Genomic DNA, 25,259 nt, shown 5'->3' with positions numbered 1-25,259 from the left:
TGAGGCTAGTTAATGGGGGGGCGGAGAGCCAGGTTTGGAGTTTTTTTCGGAAACCTTTGTGATCCGTTATAGATGAAATATGTACAGGCAGTTTGTTCCACAAGATAGGAAAAGGAACGGCCTCCATTGCTTAAAGTTCAGATCCGAGGCTGAGCAAGGTAAGATCTTGTGCTTGATCTTAATGATCTTCCTGGTACATACCATTTCAGTTTGTGTTTTAAATAGTAAGGGCCGACATCATACATCATACATTGTCCTATGGGCTAAGCTCAAGATTTTAAAGTGGCATCTGTCGGATCGGGAGCCAGTGAAGGGTCCGTAAGTTGGGAGAAGATGGTGATCTGCGGGGAAGATTAAGAACAAGTCTAGCAGCAGTATTCTGCAGAATCTGGAGTTTGGATAGCAGATCCTCGTTCAGGGCGGTAAACAGGGCGTTTCCATAGTCTAAGCGACTGATAATAAGGCCCTGCACCAGCGGTTTCCTTGCCTCGACGGGTAGCCACTTAGAAATCTTACGAAGATTGCGCATGATCCAGAAGCAGAGAGCGATCAATGGTGATGCCCAGATTTCGTACAGCTGACTTAGGAGAGGGGCATGTTCCTAATTTGGAGGGCCACCAGTCGTGTGACCAGAAGTCCTCCGCTCTTCCGAACAGGATTATTTCAGATTTGTTGCTGTTTAGCTGTGTAATGCTTCTGTCTGTTGTCTCAGGAGCGTCAAGGAACCAGAAGAGAATTCCACACCTTCACCCCATCACCAGCATGTGTTAATTACAATACCAACACAGTGAATGGTGACCAGGGGGAAAGAGGGAAACAAAACAAGGATAATTGGGAGAAAACAAGGCTTCTGCAGTCTTCAACGAGATCAGGAATTCTGCGCTTCAGGAAAACATGGCAGCTGTGTAAAGAGAACACAAGTAATTAATATCAGACCCCCTCCCTTTGCTCTATGGTGACTTATCTAGTAGAGTGGCTGTATAGATACCTTAATCAAGGAGAACTTTAAGCATTAAGGTTTCCCTCTGAGGTCTGCACTTTTGTACAGGGGGGTTTTGTGGTAGAGGTTATGGAATCCTAAAAATAGAAAAACAAAAGATATTATGCTGATGCATATAATGAATATGTAAATCTCTCTATGTATCGAAAGGCTCATCTTAGTATGGACTGGACTCGAACTCTTTATAATCAATAAGCAAAGTCAGAAGTTAGATACAGCATATACTAACGCTCTCCTAAAGGTTTGTTGGACATTCACAAACCAAGTACAAAATACTATAGAGCGTATTCAAGAAATGCTTTTATTCAGCATTTACATAGATTCTCAAATTCTATGAGAACCCAAAAGGAAATTATTAACAGGTAAACAAAAGGCCACTCTATCCTGTTGTACAGACTTTCCAACAAACAGGTATCGAGTAACAATCAGACCCAAAAAACAAGAAAAAGGAAAAAAAGACCGAAACGCTAGACAATATTATGAGCATAGGAAGTTTCAAGACAAAGAAGTCGGACGCAAACCGACCCTACTTGCAGAATACCGATTATCGCATCGGACGATGCCCCGCAGCCGTAAAGCCCCACACAACGCCTACACCTCCTCGGACGCCTTCACCATGACCCGGAACGAAATCAGGAACCTAATTCGAACGCGAAGCACTTCCGAGGGCGCGAGGCAGGCTTAAATTATGTCATACTACGCATGCGTTAGTTCATGCGCATGCGTGCCGCTGGACCTTCCGTCCTTTTGCCAACCATCTTCTGTGGTATTATGCCAACCACGGCTACACACATGGCTACAGGCACAACAAGCTGTAACTTATTTATAATCATCCATTCATTTATCCGGGCCATACAGTTTTTAAAGCGGGATCTGGTGCCGACGTAATCAGAGACGCAGGTGACAAATAATTGTGGGTCGTCGGCATATGACAAGGTCTCAAAGCCGTAAGATCTAATGATCGCCGCCAAAGGGGTTAGATAGAGACTGAAACACATAGGGCTTAGAATGGAGCACTGAGGGACCTCTACAGTCACAGAATGACTGCCTGAGGTAAAGGTGTCCACTACGACAGAAGTAGATCTTTCTGCCAAATAGCTCTCAAATCAATCAAGAGCTTTCCCTCTGACCCTAGATATCGGTTCGCAGAACGGGGAGGATGGGTGGCGCGATAATGAATCTAATACTAACTACTGTTTCTTACAGATATATCGTTACTGAAGGTAAGTAACTTGTGCATCTGAAAGAAGCAGGTTAGTATTCGATTCATTACCTTAGAATAGATACCCCAGCAATACCAACCCCAGTGGTGGGTCTGCGAAATAATGATCACACCAGAAAGTCCTGGAGAAGGGAACGGCCGAAAAAGCCATCTCGCCGGACTTGGCTGTCCAGGCAGTAGTGTCTTGCGAACGTGTGCAGCGAGACCCACGTAGCTGCCTGACAGATGTCCTGCAAGGGGACTCCCCGACCCAGGGGAGTAGTAGCCGCCGTGGCCCGAGTGGAATGGGCACGTAGCACCACAGGAGGCTCCTTTCGAGCCAAAGAGTAACAAGCCTTGATGCACAAAACGACCCATCGAGAAAAGGTCCGTTTGTGCACCGCCCACGTACCCAACAAAGAGTTGGTCATCCACCGGAACTGGCGTGTGCGGTCCAGATAGAATGAGAGCGCACGTTTTGGGTCCAGATAGTGGAGCCTCTCTTCCTCTTTTGAGGGATGCGGAGGCGGAAAGAAGGTGGGCAAAGTGATGGACTGCCTGATGTGGAAGGCTGTGACTACCTTGGGCAGGAAAGAGAGTTGCGTCCGCAACACAACTTTGTCCGGATGGACAGAAAGGAAACGAGGTTGGGAAGAAAGAGCCTGGAGCTCACTCACTCTCCTAGCAGAAGTGATGGCAACCAGGAATGCAGTCTGAAGAGTAAGGAGACGAAGAGAACAGTTATGAAGTGGCTCGAAGGGAGCGCACATCAGATAAGTCAGAACAAGGTTCAAGTCCCACTGAGGCATCACGAAAGGAACAGGAGGGACCATATGAGTGATGCCCTTCAAAAACCTATTTACAACTGGGGACTTGAACAAAGAGGGCTGATAAGGGAGCCTTAAGAAGGCGAAAATGGCAGAGAGGTAGCCCTTTATAGTGCCCAGAGCAGAGCCCTGCTGGGCAAGAGTAAAAAGAAAGAGGGGAACCTCAAAGAGGGGCAGAAAGGGGATCCACAGCCTTTGCTGTGCACCATGCCACAAATTTCTTCTACCTGCAGTCGTTTACAGATTTTGTGGTGGACGCCTGGCTGCCAGAATCACATTACAGACTTCAGAAGGCAAGTCAAATGGCCTCAACTGCCGCCGCTCAATCTCCACGCATGTAAATGGAGACTAGACAGGTTCAGGTGAAGGGCCATTCCCTTCTGCTGCGACAGAAGGTCCTCCTGAAGAGGCAGACGACTCGGGGATCGACAGACATGCTGAGTAGCTCGGGATACCAGTATCTTCGTGAACAGTCCGGAGCCACAAGGATGACTTGGGCCCGGTTGCGTCTGATCTTCTTCAGCACTCTGGGCAGAAGTGGTATAGGAGGAAAGGCGTATAACAGACCGCAGCTCCACTCACAACGAAAAGCGTCTCAGAGCGAGTGCCGCCTTGGAAATTCCAACACGCAGAACTGATGACATTGCCCGTTCTCTTCTGTGGCGGATAGATCTAACCAAGGCTCTCCCCACTGCTGAAAGAAGCCTTGCGCCACGTCCGAGTTCAGACGCCATTCGGGATCCATCATGCACCGACGGCAGAGTTTGCCGCTCTGGCGTTGACAGAACCTGCTAGGTGTTGAACCACCAGGGTCATGCCCTGATATTCCAGCCACTGCCAGAGGAGCAGAGCCTCCTGGTATAGGGTCCATGACCCCACCCCACCCTGTTTGTTGCAGTACCACATGGCGGTGGTGTTGTCTGTGAACACCTGCACTACACTCCCCTGACAGAGGGGAGGCCTTCAGTGCAAGCCGAATCACCTGCAACTCCAGAAGGTTGATGTGGAGCCGGGACTCCGCCGGAGACCTGAGGCCTCTGATCTCTGCCTCTCCCATGTGGCCCCCCCAGCCCTGGAGGGACGCGTCCGTCACAACTATGTGCTCCGGTTGGGGTAGGGAGAGAGATCTGCCGCTGACCCAATCGCGGTCCGTGAGCCACCACTGCAACTGTCTTGCAGTGCCCTCCGAGATCAAGACATGGTCAGACAAGTTGCCCTGATGCTGGGCCCACTGAAACTTCAGGTCCCACTGCAGAGCCCGCATCCGCCACCTGGCGTGATGCACCAGAAGGATGTAGGAGGCCATCAGCCCCAGAAGCCGCAGCGTCAACCTGACCGAGACACGGGATAACGGCTGAAAGATCGGAATCAGAGCCTGAATATCCCAAACCAGCTGTTCGGGAGGATAAACCCGAAACTGCGCCGAGTCTAGAACCGCTCTAATGAAGAGGAGCTTCTGAGAGGGACACAGGTGTGACTTCGGCACATTGATGGAGAACCCCAGCAGGTGCAGGAGGAGGTCGGCCGTAGTCTGGAGGTGGCTGAAGACTGTCTGGTGCGAGCCCACCTTCAACAACCAGTCGTCGATGTAGGGGAAGACTGACATCCCTAACCTGCGCAGAAGAGCTGCGACCACCTCCATCACTTTCGTGAACACCCGTGGGGCACTGGTAAGGTCGAAGGGGAGCACGGTAAACTGAAAGTGCTTGTGGCCTACTGTGAACCGCAGGTGGCGCCAGTGCCCGGCAGGACGCGGATGTAAAATATGCGTCCTGCAAGTCCAACGCTACCATCCAGTCTCCCGGGTCCAGGGCAGCTAAGACCTGAGCCAAAGTCAGCATCTTGAACTTCTCCTTCCGGAGGAAGCCATTGACGTTCCTTAGGTCCAAGATAGGGCGTAGACCCCCTTTGCCCTACTTGGGAACCAGAAAGTAGTGGGAGTAACAAGCACGTCCTACTTCTGGCCTAGGAACTTGCTTGATGGCCCCCTTGGCCAAGAGGGCCGAAACTTCCTCTTGCAGAAGTTGCAAGTGATCCCCCGACACGCGGTGGTACTGAGGTGGCATGGCTGGAGGGGTCGCCTCGAAGGGGAGAGATTAGCCCCTTCGGACGATTTGCAGCACCCACCTGTCCGATATGATGGTGCCCCAGTGGAGGAGATGATGGCGAACCCTGCCCCCCACTGGCGTTAAATGGGTCTGTAAGCTTGGACTAGGAAGGCTTCGAAGCGGATGCTGCTGGGGTAGATGTGGACTGGCCGCGCTGTTGTCCTCTGTTACCGCTGCAACGGTAACCATTTCCGCCACCGCGCTGAATGTTAGTCTGCGGCCCGTGGCTGGCAGGACATGTGGGAGCACCCCTTCCGTGGTCACGAAAGGAGCGCTGGGCAGAAGATTGTGTACGCAGGGTCGACAGGCCCAAGGACTTGGCCTTAGCCCTGGAGTCCTTGAAGCGTTCCAGCGCGTGATCTGCCTTGCCACCAAACAGGTGGCTGCCATCGAACGGCATGTCCATAAGGGGGTTTTGGACATTGGCCGAAAAGTTGGCGGACCTCAGCCAGGCGTGGCGGCGAACCGCCACAGAGGTGGAAATCGCTCTTCCCAGCGAGTCCGTGGGATCCAGTCCACATCGTATAGAGTACCGCGCTACGTCTCTTCCCTCCGCGAGGGCTTGAGCAAGTTTCGACCTGGCTCCCTCCGGGCACTCTGGCAGCACGGCTGCAACCGTATCCCACAAAAAGTGGGTGTAACGGCCCACGAGGCACGCAGTGTTGACCGACCGCAACCCCAAACTAAGGGAGGAGAACATCATCTTACCGAACTGTTCATACCTCTTGGATTCCCGATCTGGTGGTGCCGTCAGGAATGCGGATTGGGAAGTAGAGGCCTGGATAACTAGGCTCTCGGGGTGGGGTGGGTGGACAAGAAACTAGGGTCGCCCGGGGCTGGGCAGTGGCGCCTAGCGACGTTCCTATCTACAGGGGGAACAGTAGTGGGCCTGGACCAAGTGCCCAACAGGACGTCTGTGAGAGCCTCATTAAAAGGCAGTAGAGGCTCTGGGGAGCTTACCTGCGGTTTAAGGACCTTTGTGAGGATGTTAGACCTCACTGTTGCGACAGGGAGCTCAAGAGCCAAGGCCTTGGCTGCCCTAATCAGCATCACACTATAAGCAGCTCCCTCCTACGTAGCCACGGTAGGAGGGGAGACAAAAGCAGTGTCTGGGGAGGTATCCAGGTAAATGGCTTCCCCTAGTTCCTGTGTCCAGTCCTGAAATGACTGGCACTCACGTGCCAGGGGGTCCACAGACCCCCCCCAGTCTCCCTCGTCGTCCATGTCCTGAAACTCAGAGATAAAGGATAGACCCAGATCCTCGAAGAATTCATCTTCGGCCGGCGCCGAATGTAGCGTCGAGTGACGCCGCTCCGACGCCGGATCCAGACCAAGGGCTGGACCAGGGACGGAGTCGTGCGGGGACGATGCAGGGGATGACACCCTAGGGGGCGGCGGGGTCGTAAGGTCGACCAGCGGCGACCCGGATCTGCTTGGGCTCCCAGTCAGGGCCGCTTGGCCCGAAGGCGCCGCAGAACCCGACGGCAGATAGAGCGACGGAAGGCGTTGCGTTCTGCCCAGGGACCGGCGGGTATGGAGCAGGCCGCAAAGCCTGCGGCTCCGGCGGGGCGGTGTCACCCAAACCCTCGGCCGCGTCGGGGGTTGTCAGAAAAGCAATGTCGCCTCTTCGACTTCTTGTGCCTCTTACCTGAGGACTTGGAGCCCGACGAGTCGTGTCATCTCGCCGAGCTGTGATGACTCCGGCCCCGCGACCGGTACCTCGACCTCCTTCCGGACCGGGACCTCGAGCGGCGCGGGGCCGACTGCCGGAGCTCAAGGCGCTTACGGGACTGCTCCCGCCTAGCCTTCGAAGTCAAGGACCGACAGTCGGGCCTAGCCTTCGAAGTCAAGGCCCGACAGTCGGGGCACGACTTGGCATCGTGGTCGGGTCCCAGGCAATGTAGGCACCGGCGATGGGGGTCGGTAACCGGCATCAGTAGGCTGCAGTCGGCACAGGGCTTGAACCCGGGCATCCCTACTGGCACCGATGGAGTCGTAGACTCGAAACGGATCCAAAAAGGATCGAAAAAGTGACTAAAGGGTACCATTTTCCCCGGACCTGCGCATGCTGGCGCGGAAAAAGAAGAACTGACGTCAGCACGCGAAGGCGGTGTCTAAGTACTCCGACGACGTCATCCCGGCGCTCAAGCCGAACGCGGAGCCGCAGGCGACACCTACCGACGCGCAGGGGTACTGCTACGCAAAATTTTCCGGATCCAGTCTGACGCCTGGGGATATTCTACGGTAAGGAATCTAATACTAACCTGTTTCTTTCAGATCTCACAGCTTTCATGCTAAGACAGACTGTGCTAGAACTTTTTACAACAGATTTCTTCAGGTTGCATACTCAATCAGGGAATTTTCAAGCGCTCTACTCAACCGTGAGGGTCTCAAGGCGACGGGGGAATGCTCCGGACAGTCAAAGAGCCAGATCTTGAGGGTCCTCTTGAAGATTTCCAGGGCAGGGGCGAGTGATGTAGATTGGCAGCTCATTCCAGGTCTTGGCCGCGATGTAGTAGAAGGTTCTTCCGCCCATTCTTGCTCCGCGGATGCGCTGGGGTTCGGCGAGGTTGGCAGTTCGGAGGTTCTTCTTTGGTACGTGGAAGGAGATTCTATTGTTGAGATATCGGGGTCCGGTGTTGTGGAGGCATTTGTAGGTGTGGGTGAGCATCAGGAAAGTTACTCTCTTCTCAATAGGGAGCCAGTGGAGGTTACACAGGTGTTGGGTGATGTGTTCATGTTGAGGGATGCAGAGGACGAGTCTGGCTGCAGTGTTCTGTAGTCTGAAGTTTGCGGAGCAGGGTCTTGTTAATTCCGGCATAGAGGGCGTTTCTGTAGTCCAGTCTGCTGGTTATGAGTGTGTGGGAGAAGGTCTTCCTTGATTTGGGAGGGATCCATTTGAAGGTGTTTAGGAGGATGCAGAGGGTGTTGAAGCAGATGGAGGCAACGGAGGTGACCTGTCAGGTCATGGAGAAGGAAGAGTCGAGTACAATGCAGAGGTTTCGGGCGTGGTCCATGGGGGTGGAGGGGGGCTGCCGAGGGTGGTGGGCCACCAGGTGTTGTCCAGTGGGGAGGGTCCAAGGACGAGGACCTCTGTCTTCTCTGAGTTGAGCTTCAGGCAGCTGCTGCTCATCCAGGATGCAACTTCCTTCATTCCTTCCTGAAGTTGAGTCTGGTGGTGATGGGGTCCTTGGTGAGGGAGAGGATGAGCTGGGTGTTGTCGATGTAGGATACTCCTTATCTAGATAGATCAATACCAAAGATGTTGGGCTCACGGAATGATTGAACTGCATCCCCTACCTCGGTACAAACTTTAGAAATGTGCTAAATGCAGATACGAGAATCACCTGAACGCTTAGATTTTTTATATCCTTCATCTGGAAAAGGGGAAATCTCATAAGTGGTTCACTATTGAATACAGTATTGAAGCTCATCTCAAGTCAACAAAATACCCTCATTATCAGCACCGTTTTGCTTCAACAGACCACATTTCAATTGATGTATGAGCTGGTATCCTGGTGATAGGGTGATGTTCAGCAAATTAAACGCCACTGCTATAAACACAACTGTAGTAAATAAGGCAGTCTGTACACGGCAGTCACTTGGGCTTATGATAATTTATTCAAGTATAAGAGTAGAGAAAAACCCGACCAGCAAGGCCGGGATCAAACGGGCATCTAACCGCCGTTAGCCCGAACGCTCAGCCCATGACACCACAAACAGGTCACGGGCCCAGCGCGAGACATAGGCTTAGGTAGATAAGAGCACGATATAAATATAACACATCTCCTTTCCTTTAACAACAAGCAATATGGATAAACATAAAATTAATCAAAACATAAAAACAAAGTGTACACATACACCCCATAAAGGATGTTTTTAAGTCAAAACTATCTTAAATGTTTCAGTATATAAAGTTTCAAGGTTTCATTAAACATTGTAACCCCACTCCTTTCCTAAACAAAGATATTAAACAAAGGGCCATATGTATGAACACATTTTCCCATAGACACAGAATGGGGAAAACCCTTTGATACATATGGCCCAAAGTCTTTTAAATAAGCAGGAGAAACTCTTACGAAGCGGTCTGCCTTCCTTTTTCACAACAACTTTTAGTGCCTGATTGTGTTATTTCTGCATTTGTTCGCTTGTCTTTCTTTTGGTAAAGTGCTACCCTGCGGAGATTTCAAGTTTGTCCATTTTGTAACTTTACATAGTTACCAACAACCGATTTTACTTGGTAGGGCCCTCGAAATTTATTAAAGATTCTCCGATTACCGCTGGGTTTCACTTTAACCAAGTCACCTTCGCTATGTTAGTTGTACTATTGCATTTACTTAACACATTGCGATCCACCCCCACCACTTTTTTCTGTAACCATGTGGGAATTAACTTTGTACCTGCTGATCTCCCTCTCATGAGTTCAAAAGGTGTCTTAGACATATTGTTATGTATTGTTGTCCGATATTCCAACAGCATTTCTTTTATCTCTTTCTGTACTGAACGATTTGAGGCTAGTGCAAGTTGCATGGTACCCTTTACAAGCCTATTCACCCTCTCTCCAAGTCCGTTACCTAGTGGGTTGTAAAGTGAGGTACGTAAATGTTTCAAACCCAAATATGTAAAATAATCTTCCATCACCCCAGAAGTAAGCTGTGTGCCATTGTCCGTTAAAACCATAGAAGGGATTCCTTCACGTCTAAAGATTTCATTAAGAACCTTAATACTGGATTCTGCAGTGATGCTCTTCATGAAAGCAACCTCCACCCATCTAGAAACTGAATCCACTAACACCATTGCAAATTTCTCAGTACCTGCAAGTCATGAAACGGACCTATGAAGTCAATGCAAATTTTCTGCCATACACCTTCCTCAGATACTATTTGTCCCATAGAATTTCGATTTGTTCCAACTTGTAACCTTTTCTCCTATTCCTTGCAGGGCTGACATTGTTCCACCCAAGTCTTGACCTGCGCATCTACTCCCGGCCACCAATGCGTTTACCAGTGAGAGTTTGGCCCAATTGGCCCTCATGCGCTAACGCAATTATACGGGGTCTAAGAGATGTAGGTGGTATATACTTTTCACCCCTTACTAAAATAAACTCTCCCTGCAATGAAATTTCGTCCTGTAACTGTACGTAAGGTCAAAGGCTGGACGACACAGTACTTTGTCTGGGTACACCCTCTTTACACATTTTAATTAAACTTTCCATGATAAGATCCATTTTCATTTCTTCAATCCACTCCTGCTTAGATATAGAGTTAGGTAAGTCACTCTACAAATCATGTTTGTTTAACTTGTGTGGGGGCGCACAGCAAAGAAGTCCAAGAAAAATGTCGATTTAAATGTATGAAAAATCCTTTATTAATTATTGTTCACTCTTTAACACTATGGCTGCTAAGGCAATTCCCCTCCTGTGATGGGAATTGCCATTTTGCTGGTGTCATGACGAGCTCAGCTCGTCATGAGCACAGCTCCAGGCTACCTCATGACGAGCTGAGCTTGTCATGAGCATGGAAGGGGTTAAAAAACAGTCACAGTGCAATTAGCAACAGAGTCAGTCAACGCGTTTCACTCCCTACAAGGGAGTTTCTTCAGGGCGAAATGAAAGTAAAACCGGTAACGCGTACGTCGATCCTCTAGAGTCCTTGAGAAGATATATATATATAAGCTTGAGAGGGTTTCTATTCCTCCAGCTGATTCAATAATGTTGTTTATATTTTTTCTCTCTCTATGTTCGCCTTTAATTCTTCCTGGACCTTTGCAAGACCTCTCAATATAGTTAGGTAGGATCCCTTCGTTCCGAGTATCACGTTCCGGCACCGTAGGTTCTGGTGCGGGAAGCCGTCTCAGTTCCTTCCCCCACGATAAAATGTAGGTTCTAAAGTTGTGAACCTCAAAAAGTTTGCTTCGTCAGCACCAAGGTAGCGGCATGGATGGTCCCAAAGGCCCAGGAAGAATTAAAGTCGAACATAGAGAGAGAAAAAATATAAACAACATTTATAGACTACATTTCCCCCCCCCCCCCTTGTTTGAACAATCAGATTAAAGGCGCGTCCTGGTCTGCTTCTCCACCACGCCACAATGAGGAACTGAAATAAACTTGAGTGTGTGACGTATTGCTAACCAGAGTCAAAATTACATTTATCACGGACATCACACTGCACATATAGTGACTGAAACCTCCCCAACCCCTGCCTGGTCCTTCAAGGTGTAATGAAATGAAATACCTTCACCTATCTTCTCACAGGGCTGCTCCGTCAAAGCATCCTCGCCCATTATGCACTTGTTAACTTCACAATCTGGGCAGTTTCCAAATATTAAAGATGAAATAAGTTTTACAGATGTACGGGTAATTGACACGGCTTCCCTCTGCACTCACAACCCCCCGTGTCCTCTCTTCGCCAGAGTTTTTCGTGCTCCTTTTAACTTCTGAACCCACCGTGTGCGGCCTCTCACTAATGTGCACCACTAAGATGGAGGACATTTTCAACAGAGCAATAAAACATATGTTTTATATTTATTTTAAATAACTCCTTTCTTAATTTATCTAAATCTTCTAGCGCCAGAAAAACAGTACCTCGGTAACCATGTGCTTTATAAATATTTAAAATAAATTATACCAGACAGTCCTCTTCTCACTGTCTGACACCTCACACTCAGGCGGGACCGCAATTTTTTGCGCACATCAGCACCGGCGAGAACAGGCTCAGATCGGTTGGTTGTTTTATACTCCTACTTGAAGCCAACTGCTTCTAGCGAAATCCCCTACTACTACTGTAATTAAGCATTTGCTAGTCTTCCTGCATTATGAGTCCACAGTCTCCAAAGAACTCAAAATGCTGTTGTCCTTTTGCTCTCAGGAGGAAGAGACCTTGTTATGGAGGGCAAGAATAGTTTACCATTTCTTCATATGTATTCACGGGCTTTCCTCATGCTATATAACTCAGGCAGTATCGAAGGAGCAAAAATAAACTTCCTAACCCTCCCTGGATGGAACTCTATTCAAAAGGCAAAAAGTCTGCTTTCCCACAATTTCCTACCCAGAAATATCTGGGAAATCTCCTTCTTTGGCTCCTTCAAAAAAAGTAACTACATATGGGTCTTTACTAGGGTAACTTAAATATCTGCTCCAAGAGATCCTAAGGTAGTGAGCTGAGGCTGGGCTTATATCCCAGCCACTCGAATAAAATTAAAATGACATAAGGGGGAGCCACGGCCAAAGGCCAATAAGTCAAGGGAGCCGCAGGTCAAAAAAGTTTTGGAAACACTGAAATAGGGGTTCCCAATATGTAAATTTAGTATCTGGGGGCCCAATTAATATGACAAATGTGCTGGCAGGGTGACCCACGTGGCCAGGATGAATCAGAAATCATAACATCTGGTCCAGGGACGTTTGTGCCTTTATTAATATAAGGTGATGTGAAACTCACCAGGAACCATTCAAGGGTCTTACAAGTGTCTATCGCTGATGGCAGAGGTATGTTGGGAGACTGGGGGCAGAACCTCACTCTGTGGTGCCTTCCACCGTTCAGCCGTCTGACCAGGCATTAGGACAGGCAGCTTTAGAGAGATCATGGCTTGAGCTGGATAGGTGATTTGCAGGGGTGCACTAAGATTCTTATAAGGAGATCTGTGGCGATACAGGTTTCCAGGTGGATCAATTCATGGCACATGCAGCCCTTGTATCTGCTATTCAGGCTACTTGGAATACAGATGACCAAGAATCTAAGGCTTCCCAGGTGCTGGCATATATCCTTACACTGAGGAACTGCACGTATGGGGTCACACTCTTGCACACTGCCCTTTCTCCCACTTTCCACATAGTATTGACTTAACAGAGGGTGCAGTGTGTAACGTCCTAACGTCTACAATCTGCAGGAATGTTCGCTTTCAGGTTACACAGTTGATTTATTTGCATTAAACCTAGTTCTCCCTGCACAGACTTACTAAAATGTACGTTGGGGCGCTTGACAGATGTACCCACTTTCATCCTATGGGGTGGGAGTGCACAATACTAGAGGCCTACTGAAGAACTGTTTTGGTTATCATGAAGGAGGTTTCCAGGCGTGAGTTCCTACTGGTGCCAGTACAACGATTGCTGGAACAGTTCTCTAGGCCCCAATCCTCCAAACAGAGTAGGTTCACAGGTGTGGAACTGATAGTAACAAGGACTAATCCTGCCATGAAGAAGGTGGTTCATGCGGCATCAAGTGCAGGGAAGTGGTTGTGTGCATTAATAAAATGGAAACAAGCTGAAATACCTGCTCTTTTGACTATTAGCAGAAGAACTGCAACACCCACGGCTACAGATGTTTGGGACAGTATGCGGATATTGCTGGAGAAATAGGATGAGTGTCCGCCTTGATGATGATCCTAGACACACAGATACAACATTGGTCTTTTTAGTAGTCACTGATGCATGGACTGTCTTACTTTATATAAAATGGGCTGTGGAGCATGGTTAGCCTGCCGGGTGTGGAGGGGGAATGTATATGTTTTCAGATCGTTAAAAATTGTGCAGTATTATCTTCGCCTGTGGTGCACTTTCTAACTCTGACAGTAGAAGAACTGTTAGCAATGAAAAGAACTGCAATTGTGGTTTGCTGTAAACAATAAAAAAGGTATTACAACATATTCCAGAACACATAACATATGCCGCTTGGTATTGAACATTCTAAAGGGCATTATTTGCATTTGCGTTGTACCGAGCAAAAAGCATGTCAAACTGAAAATATATAGGATAGGAAGATCATGAAACTTACCAGCATTTTTTCGAAAAGAACAAGCACGGTATCATCAGGGAGTTCGTGTAAAGATGGACCAGGAATATCTGTATATGTTGCAGAATACCTGTTCGAGCTATATGGCTTCTCCTTATCCTTCTTCATTCTTATGCTGGTGAATCTCTCCAACTGAAAAAAGAGAACATCCAATATTCAGCATCACAATTAAATTTAGCACCTTGAGTGCCTAAAACTTGGCAAGCGACCTCTGATCTCTAACAAAACACCTGAAAAATGACCTTTGTAATATTAAAGCCATGCGTATTCAAACCATACAAAATGAGTCTACACTGTTAACCAATTACAGAAGTAGGTGAAGAAAACAAGACTGGCGCACTCACCCAAATTCTTTCACCTTTCACAAAGAAAAAGGTTATTTTGCACAAAACACTTCATGAAAATCTGATGCCAACGAGGTAAAATTAAAGAAACAAATAAAAAAGGCAACAGATAATGGATGTTCACTCCTGGAAAAAAACAAGTTCAGCAATGGACCTAGACCATTCTTTTCAAATTTGTGGCTCGGAAGAACACAGAGCCGTATGAAGTTGAAAACAATCACTCAAACAAACCGTTAGTACGAACCTTGCTATACAGTCAATCAAATTTAAGCCATGAATCTTTCACCGATGAATCAAAATCCTGCCACTAGATTCCTTCACTGTCAAGGCACCTGCTTTCAGCTATATTCCAATATGGCATTAGACAAATTTGGCCCTAATTCCAACATCTTTATTTAAGTATGAGAAGTCAAAGTGGGCAATCAAAGACAGGCAACAAATAGTGTTATAAGCAACGTGACCAAGCATCAAACTACATACTATGTAAGGCAGTTTGAACAAAAAAAACCTGCAATTAAAGAGTCAGCATACCAAATAGGAAGCAAGAAAACGATACATCACTCTGAGTGTCAGAAGCGAATTCTTTAAACGCCCTATTAACACAACAAAGTGGTGAGCCCGAGAACTGGAATTTCAAGGTTGCCTTTGAAATACTGCTTATTCCATGCCCAATTCAGGTCAAAATCCTCCTTTTAAGGCGTACATATATTTGATGAGATGGTCCAAACCAGAGTTCCCGCCAAAACATTCTCAGGAATTCAGGACTTCCACTGTAACAAAACAATTCTATGTCAGGACCGGAGGCTTCAGATTATGCTTTTCTCTCTCCACTGTTTATTCAAAAGTCACCGCATAGCAGCCAGAAAAGCAATAAACATGAAAAAATATATATCACATAATACCCAACATCGGGTTAATAAGAACAGAAAAAATCAGAACACTTTCAGGGAACTCCATATCCCATCAGTCCATGTACAAGTGCTTTTTCCAATGCTCTCCCTCGTTATTGCAATGTGGGGGTGTTTTGGGTTTTAGGCACGGTATATTTTTTGTGTTTGGGCTTAGGGGCTCTTAATTGATATACTTGTGCACGTTTATCTTTCAGAGCCCTGGTATTTTGTCGCGGGGACGCTTCGCCCCTGACGCGACTGTCCCCGAGAGTTGCGGTGTTACCTCCTCGCCGCTAGAGGGAGGAGTCGGGCCTCTTTCCTCCTCGTGTGGTTTCCCCGTCAGACGGGAGCCGCGCCGAGGAGGAGAGCCACGCCGGAGCCTTCCTCTGCCGCCTCACCTTGACGCCCTGTTGGGATGTATTGCCCCAATTTGATCTACGCCCTTAACGGGTCTGTACTAAGCGGATTACCGCGTTTGACGCCTTCGGGCTGTATTTTTTCAGCACTTCGGGCGGTTAGCCCGCTTGCCAGCGTTTACATTTAGCTAGCGCGCAGGGAGGCGGCCTTGACCCGGTCTCTGCTGAGAGGGTTGGCGCGCTGGGTGGAGTGCTGCCACTAGACTCCCTGGTTTACCAGTGACAAAAGCCTTTGCTAACCTCCGGTTGGCCCATATCCATGGTCCCTAGAGCCAGTTAGAACTTTCCGCCCTTCCCGCGACATAGCAAGTAGGCAGCATGGCGGAAGGGTATTATATGGAGGAGGAGGAAACACACCAGTATTTGGGGGATGATGAGTTTTATGATGCAGTGGATCAATCTATCTACAGGTGTGTGCAGGAGATAGTGGGGCCCATGGAAGATCGCCTCTCGGCCCGTATTGCGGAGGAGTGCTCAAAACTGGCTCCCGCACCAGGGGGTGCCCCTGCGGGTTCCCAGTCCCCAGGGGAGAGTCACCCGAGAGCACCCAAGAAGGTCTGTAGGGACAGTGGCTCGGGGGGTGAGCCGGGTGTGGATAAGGACGCCTTCGAACGCCTTAGGGATGCGTTTTTGGCTAAGGCAACTGACCCTGCCCCGGCGTCGCTCCCGGCCCCGGGCCCTTCAGTGCACATGGGGACAGACCATTCCTCTCCGGGAGGGCCCTCCTCTGCGGACACAGACGACGAGGAGGACTCAGTGCGGTCTTGGCACCCATCCGGTACTTCGGCTGAATTGCCTCAGGACGCCCCAGGTATGAGACCCGGACGATATCATCCATCCGAGGTCGGCTGCCTGGACGCCGGGCGACAAGGTAGCGAAGTTCGTGGCGGGGCGCCTCCGCAAGCCTCTAGAGAAGGAGGCACGTAGTTGCCTGCGGGGAGAATGTCCACGTCCGACACTAGAATGGAAGGTGGCCATGACTCCGGAACTAGACGGGAAGATGGCCACCTTTATGGCTAAGTTCGTGAAGGACCCTCGCAAGGGCATCGACCGCTCTTGGCGGTCATGCCAGGATAAGCTTTTGGATACCATAGGCCCCCTGACGAAGATCTTGGATATGGCAGAGGAGGCCAAGGCGTCGGGCTCTACTATAGCCCCTGACGTGTTGTCTAATTGGGCGCAGAGGGCAGGTATTTTCCTAGGCAACGCCAACTGCGCACTCTCCACTGAACGCCGGCGCTCGCTACTCATCAAACTTGATCCCAAGTTAAGGGATCTGGCCTCTTCAGAGGCGGGAGCGGTCGCGCAAGGCGGCCTGTTTTGCGACCCGTTCATAAAGGAGCTGGGGAAGTTTGTTTCCACTTTTTCCTCCCTAGACAAGGCCCAGTCCACCATCAAGAGGGTGTTCCAACAACGTTTTTCTAGGGGGGCCGGTCGTGGTAGGAGCCTCACGACCGGCCGTGGCGGACAGAACCAACCCAATAGGGGACAAGGCTCCGGCAGAGGCCAGTACAACTACTCGGCCAACTATAACAACTTCTACCCCACCAAGGGTGAATGTTTTCGTGGCAGAGGTGGCTTCAGGAACGACGCTGGAAACAATAGTTCCCACGGTGAGTGTAATCCATCCGGATCGGGTGCTCATAGGAGGGCGGTTGGCTTGTTTCCCAGAGGCCTGGCGGGCCATCACGGAGGACGCCTGGGTTCTTCAGACCGTGCAAGGTTTCCATATAGAGTTTTACGATCAGCCTTTCCAGGCGAAAGCGCCTCATCCAATTGTTTTCTCGCAAGAGGATGGGCGGTTGATCGACGAAGAGGTCTCAGAGCTGTTACGCAAAGGGGCCATTTGCCGATCAACGAGACACCCCTCAGGTTTCCTCAGCAATGTGTTCCTAGTGGAAAAGACGGACGGGGGCAAGAGACCCGTTATAAACCTTCGGGAGTTCAATGGCTGGTTGGTATACAACCACTTCAAGATGGAGGGTATCCATCTCCTGAGAGATGTGCTCTTACCCGCCTCACCGTCGATTCCTACAGTTTCTCTGGCGGGACCAGATTTTCGAATTCACGGCCCTTCTGTTTGGACTTTCCTCTGCCCCCTGGTGTTTCACCAAGTTGCTACGCTCGGCAGTGGAGGTCCTTCGGAGTCAGGGAATTCGGATGATCGTCTATCTGGACGACATTCTGCTTATGGCCCAATGTCCCAACAAGTTGGTGCTTCAACTCGACCAGACAATTTCTCTTGCAGGGTCTGGGTTTCATTGTCAACAAGGACAAGTCAGTCTTCACACCCTCCCAGACGATGGTGTTCCTAGGGTTCGTGGTGGACTCAGTGCAGGCGTCTTTAAGCCTTCCCTCTCGGAAGATGGCCAAGATCTGGCACGTGCTTCGGCAGACGATCGCCAAGTCTCACACGTCCCTACGACAGATTGCCAGGGTAGTAGGGCTTCTCTCGTCTTCGATTCAGCAATCTTTCCAGGGCCGCTTCATTATCGGGCCCTGCAACGCCTCAAGGCTTACCACCTAGGAAGGGGACTAACTTACGAGCAGTCGGTTCCTCTGTCGGAGGAAGTGAAAGGTGAAATGTCCTGGTGGCTCTCCCATATGGAGGCGTGGAACGGCCGAGCAATTTTCGGGTCGATTCCGGATCTGATCATAGAATCGGACCCCAGCAGAACAGGCTGGGGCGCCCGCTGCGGGGATTTTTCCACAGGCGTCGGTTGGTCGTTAGAGGAGCGGCAGCTCCATATCAATTGCCTGGAGCTTCTGGCGGGCTCTTTTGCGGTCTGTTGTTGGACCAAGGACTCGGCGAAGTCATGTGTTCTTTTACGGATGGACAACATATCAGCGGTCCGCTATGTCAACCACCTGGGCGGCCCTCGGTCGCGGGCGTTAGCAGACCTGGCGAAGGATTTTTGGGATTACTGCCTAGCCCATCAGGTCTCGGTAACGGCGGAGTACCTCCCGGGCCAGGCCAATAAGGTGGCGGATTGGCACTCGAGGTACCTGCTGGATTTGAGTCTCTGGAAGCTGGTCGCGTAGGTGTTTCGCTGGTTAGAAGCCATGTGGGGCCCGTTCTTGGTGGACCTGTTCGCGTCCCGTCTCGACTTCCAGTTGCCGAGGTTTTTCAGTTGGAGACCGGATCCTTTGGCGGAGGCGACCGATGCGTTCCTCCAATAATGGAGTCGGGAACAGCCTTACGCTTTTCCCCCGTTCTCGATGGTGGTGAGGTCGGCGGTCCATCTGCGCCGCCAGAAGGCGGACGTAGTGATGGTGACGCACTGGTGGAGGTCGCAAGTTTGGTTTCCGGTTCTTCTGGAACTTTCTTGGGATTCTCCAATCTTACTCCCCCCGGTTTCCTCGTCTCCTTCTCAATCCAGACGGGGAGCCTCATCACCTCATCATGCAGGATTCTCTCCACCTCATGGCGTGGCGGCTTTCAGGAGACGCTGGTCGCTCCCGGGACTTTCGGGCTCGGCTGAGTCCTTCCTGTCTAAAGCGTGGGCCAACAGTACAACAAAGAGGTACCGCTCGGCTTGGTCCAGGTGGGTTCGTTGGTGTCTTCGACCGGACCTGGATCCCCTGGTCGCAGGTGTCGTTCCCATCTTAAACTTCCTAGCGGAGCTGGCGGCGGATGGGCTGGCCTACAGGACCATTAACGCAATGCGTTCGGCGATCTCGGCAGCGCATGAACCACTGGATGGGGCCCCTGTCGGGGAGCATCCTTTGATTTGCAGGCTTCTTCGGGGTGTACGTCTTTCTTTACCCCCGGAGCCGAGATATTACGTCTTGTGGGACGTGAATGTGGTTTTAAACCTTTTCCTTTCCTGGCAGCACAATCGCTATCTTTCACTGAAAGAGTTATCGGCAAAATTGGCTATGCTTTTGTGTCTAGTGTCCTGTCGCCGGGTTTCTGATGTGCGTGCCTTGGATATCTCTGCACGGATGTTTTCCCTGAAGGGGTTACATTAACTGTGGGACGCCGTACAAAGTCCGCTACGAGATCCATCTCGTATCCGGCCTTTGTGGACGTTCCCAAACTCTGTGTGGTGCAGTGTTTAAAGACGTACCAAGACGTCACGCTGGAATGTTGCCCCCCGGGCATGAGGCAACTTTTCATTGGTCTTCAAAAACCGCACAAGGCGGTGTCTTCCCCCACTATCGCCCGTTGGGTGCGGTGGGTGCTCCAAGAAGCTGGCATTGATACTAAACAATTTGGAGCTCATTCGGCTAGATGTGCCATGGCCTCGAAGGCTTTCTCCTTAGGAGCACGTTTGGAGGACCTGATGCGTGCGGCGGACTGGTCCTCGGACTCCACTTTCAAGCGGTTTTATTTTAAGCCTGTGGTGGATATTGCAAGTTTGGTGGTTAATCAGCTTTGAACAAGCATAATCTGAAGCCTCCGGTCCTGACATAGAATCGAAATTTGCCTAGCATAGTAACGGTAAGTTTCAATTCTATTAAGGACACGGAGGCGAGGATTATCCCACCCATGCTTCCTGCGGAGATCCCTCCCCGTATGGCTGTAAGTAATCAGTTTTCCATTAAATGAGATCATCAAGACTTGTTGTAATGACGAGTGTTGTTCTTAAAGGTTGGTCTTTTTCCTCTGGCGGAATGGCAACGCTCACGCTGTTGTTTTTCCTGCTAGGCAATGATGGCGCAAAGCAAGACCGTGGATGAGGTGGCGTGTCTCGCGCGAAGGAAGAGACCACAAGATGGACGGCCTACCTTAAGGATTATGGACACTGTAGAAGGACTATGTACATGGACTGATGGGATATGGAGTTCCCTGAAAGTGTTCTGATTTTTTCTGTTGATCTTATTAACCCGATGTTGGGTATTATGTGATATATATATTTTTTCATGTTTATTGCTTTTCTGGCTGCTATGCGGTGACTTTTGAATAAACAGCAGAGAGAGAAAAGCATAATCCTCGCCTCCGTGTCCTTAATAGAATTGAAACTTACCGTTACTATGCTAGGCAAATTTCGATTCACCATCAAGAAAACATACCCATGGAAATCGTTGCTAACATTTTTCCATAGTTTTTCATTCACCTTTCTTTCCTAATCAACGTGTGGCAAGTGTGTTGACCAGGCAATCTTATCTAATTTTAGGATTTTTTTAATTTTCATTTACATACACTGTCTAAAAATGATTTTATGCATTGTGATGCACCAAAAGACCAAAGAGTGTTTTATTACAAAATCTCAGAATAGATGGATATGAAGGACAAGTCTGCTTTGCGTGATTAACCTGTGGTGAATTAAACAGATTTGTTATGGGAAGTATAAAAATCTTTCATTGTGACCATCTGGAACACCTCAGATATTGGAATGATCTGCACATTTCTTACTCAAATCTTTTTATTCTCTACTCACAAAAGGCACAACAGAGTCAAGACTTGTACATTTAACCATCTAGCTCTACACTTTAATTCTATAACACGCCTCCGAATATAGCCATCATTAAATCACTGTGTCCTGCAGTGTAAACAAAGGAGAAAGGAAAGCACAGAATAGTCATTATACAACAGACCAACACTCATCTGATGCAATAATCAAGCCTGATTTGTCCTAAATAGGCCAGTCCTCAGATCATATTTCCACAACAGAAATTGAAGAGCTTGTTGACAGAAGTAAACAAAAAGTATCAGCAAAGAATACAATTTCTGGATACTCTCTCTATTCCTGAAACTGTCTCTATAACCCTCTAAATTTAGTTCTTAATAATGGGCTTTCAGTTCGAACATACCAGGATTTATGGACCTATCACCTTTCTCTACTTACTACATTTTCACATATTCAACAGCATGTCATTGCAGATGCCATGGCTGAATTACTGGACTGCCATTTCTTCTTCCAGGACATGTGGACCCATTAATGAATTAAGTCAGCTGCTGGGAAAATGCACTCACCAGATATTTGTCTGATAATGATTACAAAATGGCCCTTTGCTCATTTAGAGGCATAATGACCTGGCTACCAGCACTGTACACTTGTGGGCATAGTTGGCACATGAAGCACAATTCTCTATTGCCCATTCTAATCCCTCATATTCAATGAATGAATCGCCCCTGGTCTTGATTAACAAGGACGTGGCAAAAAGCATTGATAATACATTTACTGATCACAGGTAGTTGTGTTCTGTTGCAGACAGAATCTGGGCCAGGGTCAGCAGCATGTACCTCAACTTGAAGTTACAGAGGAGAAGGGCTTTTATTTGATTTCAGTATTTTAAGACCTCCTTCTCCTTTTTAGTGGACAATTGTGTTATCCTTCAAGGATCATGAGGAAATGGTGGTGCCTTGCAAAATGTCGTCAGTGGGAAAACCCTAAGGTTATTACCATCCATGACTACTCTGGCCTGAGAAAGAATGAATACATTTTTATCCACATCAAAACCTTCCATCAGTCGAGCAAAGGGTAACAGACCTTCCCCCATTGGTGTGGACCAATCACTGAAAACTTGTAACGATGCAAATCCTAAAGTTTATATGCAAGTAAGTCTACTCACTCACAATAGAGTAGGAATGGTGGAAGACATCATCTCTGCCACTACTATATTTGCTGTATGTACCTAGTAAAATAAAACTACTGATGAGTTAGGCAAAAATGGAGGTGTCAAAATGCTTGTACTGAAAACAGGAATCTTGAAGAGCTGCTTGGGAAGAAAAAAACGAATTTAGGTATCCAAAGAAAAAGAAGGATTACGCAATAAAACTGGACTGACAGAACTAACGTCCACCACTCCATTCCAACTCTTAATAAAGGTTTTGAAACAACCTCAAAGCAAATCTGACATTGTCATGCTTGCCTCACAGTTTGTTCAATTTAAGTTTTCTTTCCCCACTGTTTGAAGACTCGGGTATAATTTTTTAACACAAAGTTTTTTCTAGGTAGACATCTGCAATGGGTAGGATGCTCTTCCACCATGCCTGTGTGTGGATTTTTCTTTGTTACAAGTCTCACATTATTCTCCCTTTATTCTTACTACTGTTGATATTCTAGCAAATATATACAGGCAAGATAAATCGTTGATGGATTCCTGATATGGATTTTAATTTCCCTTTGTACAGTACCACCATTCTTTCTCAATCGTTATAGCGTCCGACACTAGCAGATCAGATTGGGGCCCAGATGTGGTGATTTTTCCACAGGAGTGTTGCGGTCAACTCAAGAACAGAAATAACATATCAATTGTCTAGAGCGCCTGGTGGGGTCCATTGTGGTCCGATGCTGGACCAAGAATTCCATCCACTCGTGTGCTTCTCAAGATGGACAAGGTATAGGACGTTTGATACATCAACCATCTGGGGGCACCCGGACAAATGCTCTCTGACCTCGCCACCAGTTTCTGGTAATATTACCTGGATAAACAGATTTCAGTTAAGGCAGATTTCCTACCAAGTCAAGCGAATCAGGTGGCAGACTTACAACCCCGCAACTTCCAAGACTCCATTATGTGGGAGCGTTTTCCAGCCTCCAGGAGAGGTGGGGCGGTTTTCAGTGGGCCTCTTATTGTCCCTGGCAGATCATCAAATTACTAGATCTTTCAGTTGGAGGAGAGATCCGCTGGCAGTAGCCACAGTTGCATTTCTCCAGGATTGGAAACTGGAGAAGGATTACTCCTTTCCCCTGTTCGCAATGATCACAATAGCCTCTGCTCTGGTCAGGCACCAGGGGGAGGAGGTGGGGATGATCACCACTGTGTGGAAGTCTCAAGATTGGTTTCCATTTCTTCTGGAATTTTCTTGGGATTCTCCAATCCCTCTCCCCCCTATTTTTAGCTGTTTTTTGCTCAGTCCAGATCAGCAGCCACATCTATTGATTCTTAGGGAGGGGGTCACTGTCACTCATGGGATGGTGGATCAGTGGACAATGGTCAGTCCCAGGCCTTTCGAAAACAGCTGAGGAATTCTTGTCCAAGGCCTGGGTCGACAGCACGGGCGCACAATACATGTCTGCCTGGCTTCGACAGTCTCGCTGTGTGTGCGACAGAGTCTCGATCTCGTGGCAGCGGATGTAGTCCATGTTCTTAATTTTATAGCCGGTTTGGCAGACGATGGATTGACATACAGGTCAGCCAATACCTATTGGTGTGCTATCACGGGGGGACATGTCCTAGTGGATGGATCACCAATAGCGGAACACACTTTTGTGTCGACTTTTGATGGACATTAAACTTTCTTTCCCTCCAGAACCTAGGTACTCAGAACTCTGGGACGTCAACCAAGTGCTAACCGATTTTTGTCATGGCAACCTAACCGTTTTTTTTCCAGAAAGGTGCACTCTGAAATTGGCAATGTTGATTTGTCTGATCTCCTGTAGACGGGTTTCTGATGTACGAGCCCTGGACATCACGGGTTGCAATTTTTCACCCTCTGGAGTCACATTCACAGTCTGAAGAAGGACGAAGTGAGGTATGAGGATCATTTCATACCCAGCTTTTCCTGAAACTCCTAAGTTGTGTGTTGTGCAGTGCCCTAAGGCATATGAGGAGATGTCCTCTGAATTCGACCCTCCAAGGAAGCGTCAGCAACTCATCGCTTTGAGGAAACCGGACAAGGCTGTGGTCCTCTTCCACTTTTGCCCACTGGGTAACTTGGGTAATGCAGGAGGCAGGAAGTGATCTGCAAATTTCGGTGCCAATTTAGCACATGGGGCAATGGCTTTGAAGGCGTTTACTTGATGCGCTTGTTTGGAAGATCTCCTCAATGCTGCAGACTGGTCTTTGGACGCTACCCTTAAAAGGTTTTATTTTAAACCTGGGCTGGATATGGCTCACTTGGTGGTAAAAAAGCTTTGAAATAGCAGTCCTCTCCTCTGGTCCAAACATAGAATGAAGAGTTTACTAGCTGTCGTAACAGAAAGTTTCAATTCTATTAAGGACTCTGATGAGAGGATTATCTTACCTGGGGATTTCGAATCTGCATCACCCTCCCAGTTACTATTAAGTACTTAGTCTTGCTTGTTCAAATATTTCAAGTTTCTCTGCTGTTCCTTTCTTGTTTAAAGTTTGCATTTGCTTCCAGCTGACTAAGATCACCGTCTTGCCCACAGCTGTAATCCTTAACCATGACTTGTGGCTAAAATATGTCCTCTTGTTGTAGTAATGGATACGAGTAAACAGGACATGTGAAGGCAATGCAATGGCTGGACTCAAGCCCCGAAAGAGGCTGAGGGGACACAGGTGATGGACTATGTTCAGGACTGTAGCTGCCTGATTGGCTGGAGCTTGGGGTTGTTCTCCCACTGGATACTGTTGTTTTTCTTATGGCATTCCAAAGGCTTCATGGGAATGGTAGGTGCTTGTTAAAGTTTGTGAAATGGCTGCTATTCAATAAAGGGAAGGAAGGGTATCATAATCCTCACCTCCAAGTCCTTAATAGAATTGAAACTTTCCGTTACAATATCTAGGACATTTTTCATTCTTGATAGAGCTAGCAGTATATTGTTATGACATGATCCTTATGCCAACACCTACTGTTAGGGTAGGTTTCGAAATTCAATGAAGATTAAGATGAGGATAAATTACAATTAAAAGTTAGGACCTTTTTCTTCCTCATCACAGTATTTTGTTTCAATCAAACTCTGAACAGAATAGCAAGCTAAACCTTCTGAAAGAGGGACAAATCATCAGGATTATAAGACAAAGGTTGGTCTTATTAACAGAAGAGAATCT

At 48.3% G+C, this 25,259-nt stretch overlaps 1 protein-coding gene across 1 annotated transcript in view; it reads right to left on the bottom strand.

Annotated features, from left to right (window-relative positions):
• DIAPH1 (diaphanous related formin 1) overlaps window positions 1-25,259 on the bottom strand; it is a 1,314,985-nt gene that overhangs the window by 1,003,864 nt on the left and 285,862 nt on the right. Inside the window, exon 3 of the mRNA XM_086931364.1 lies at window positions 13,905-14,054. Within this exon, the coding sequence (XP_086787490.1) occupies window positions 13,905-14,054 (150 nt within the window). The remainder of the gene's footprint in view (window positions 1-13,904; window positions 14,055-25,259) is intronic.

The sequence above is a fragment of the Lissotriton vulgaris genome, chromosome 7 (assembly GCF_964263255.1).
Source record: "Lissotriton vulgaris chromosome 7, aLisVul1.2, whole genome shotgun sequence".
NCBI lineage: Eukaryota > Metazoa > Chordata > Amphibia > Caudata > Salamandridae > Lissotriton > Lissotriton vulgaris.
This window is presented reverse-complemented; position numbering and strand designations above follow the sequence as displayed.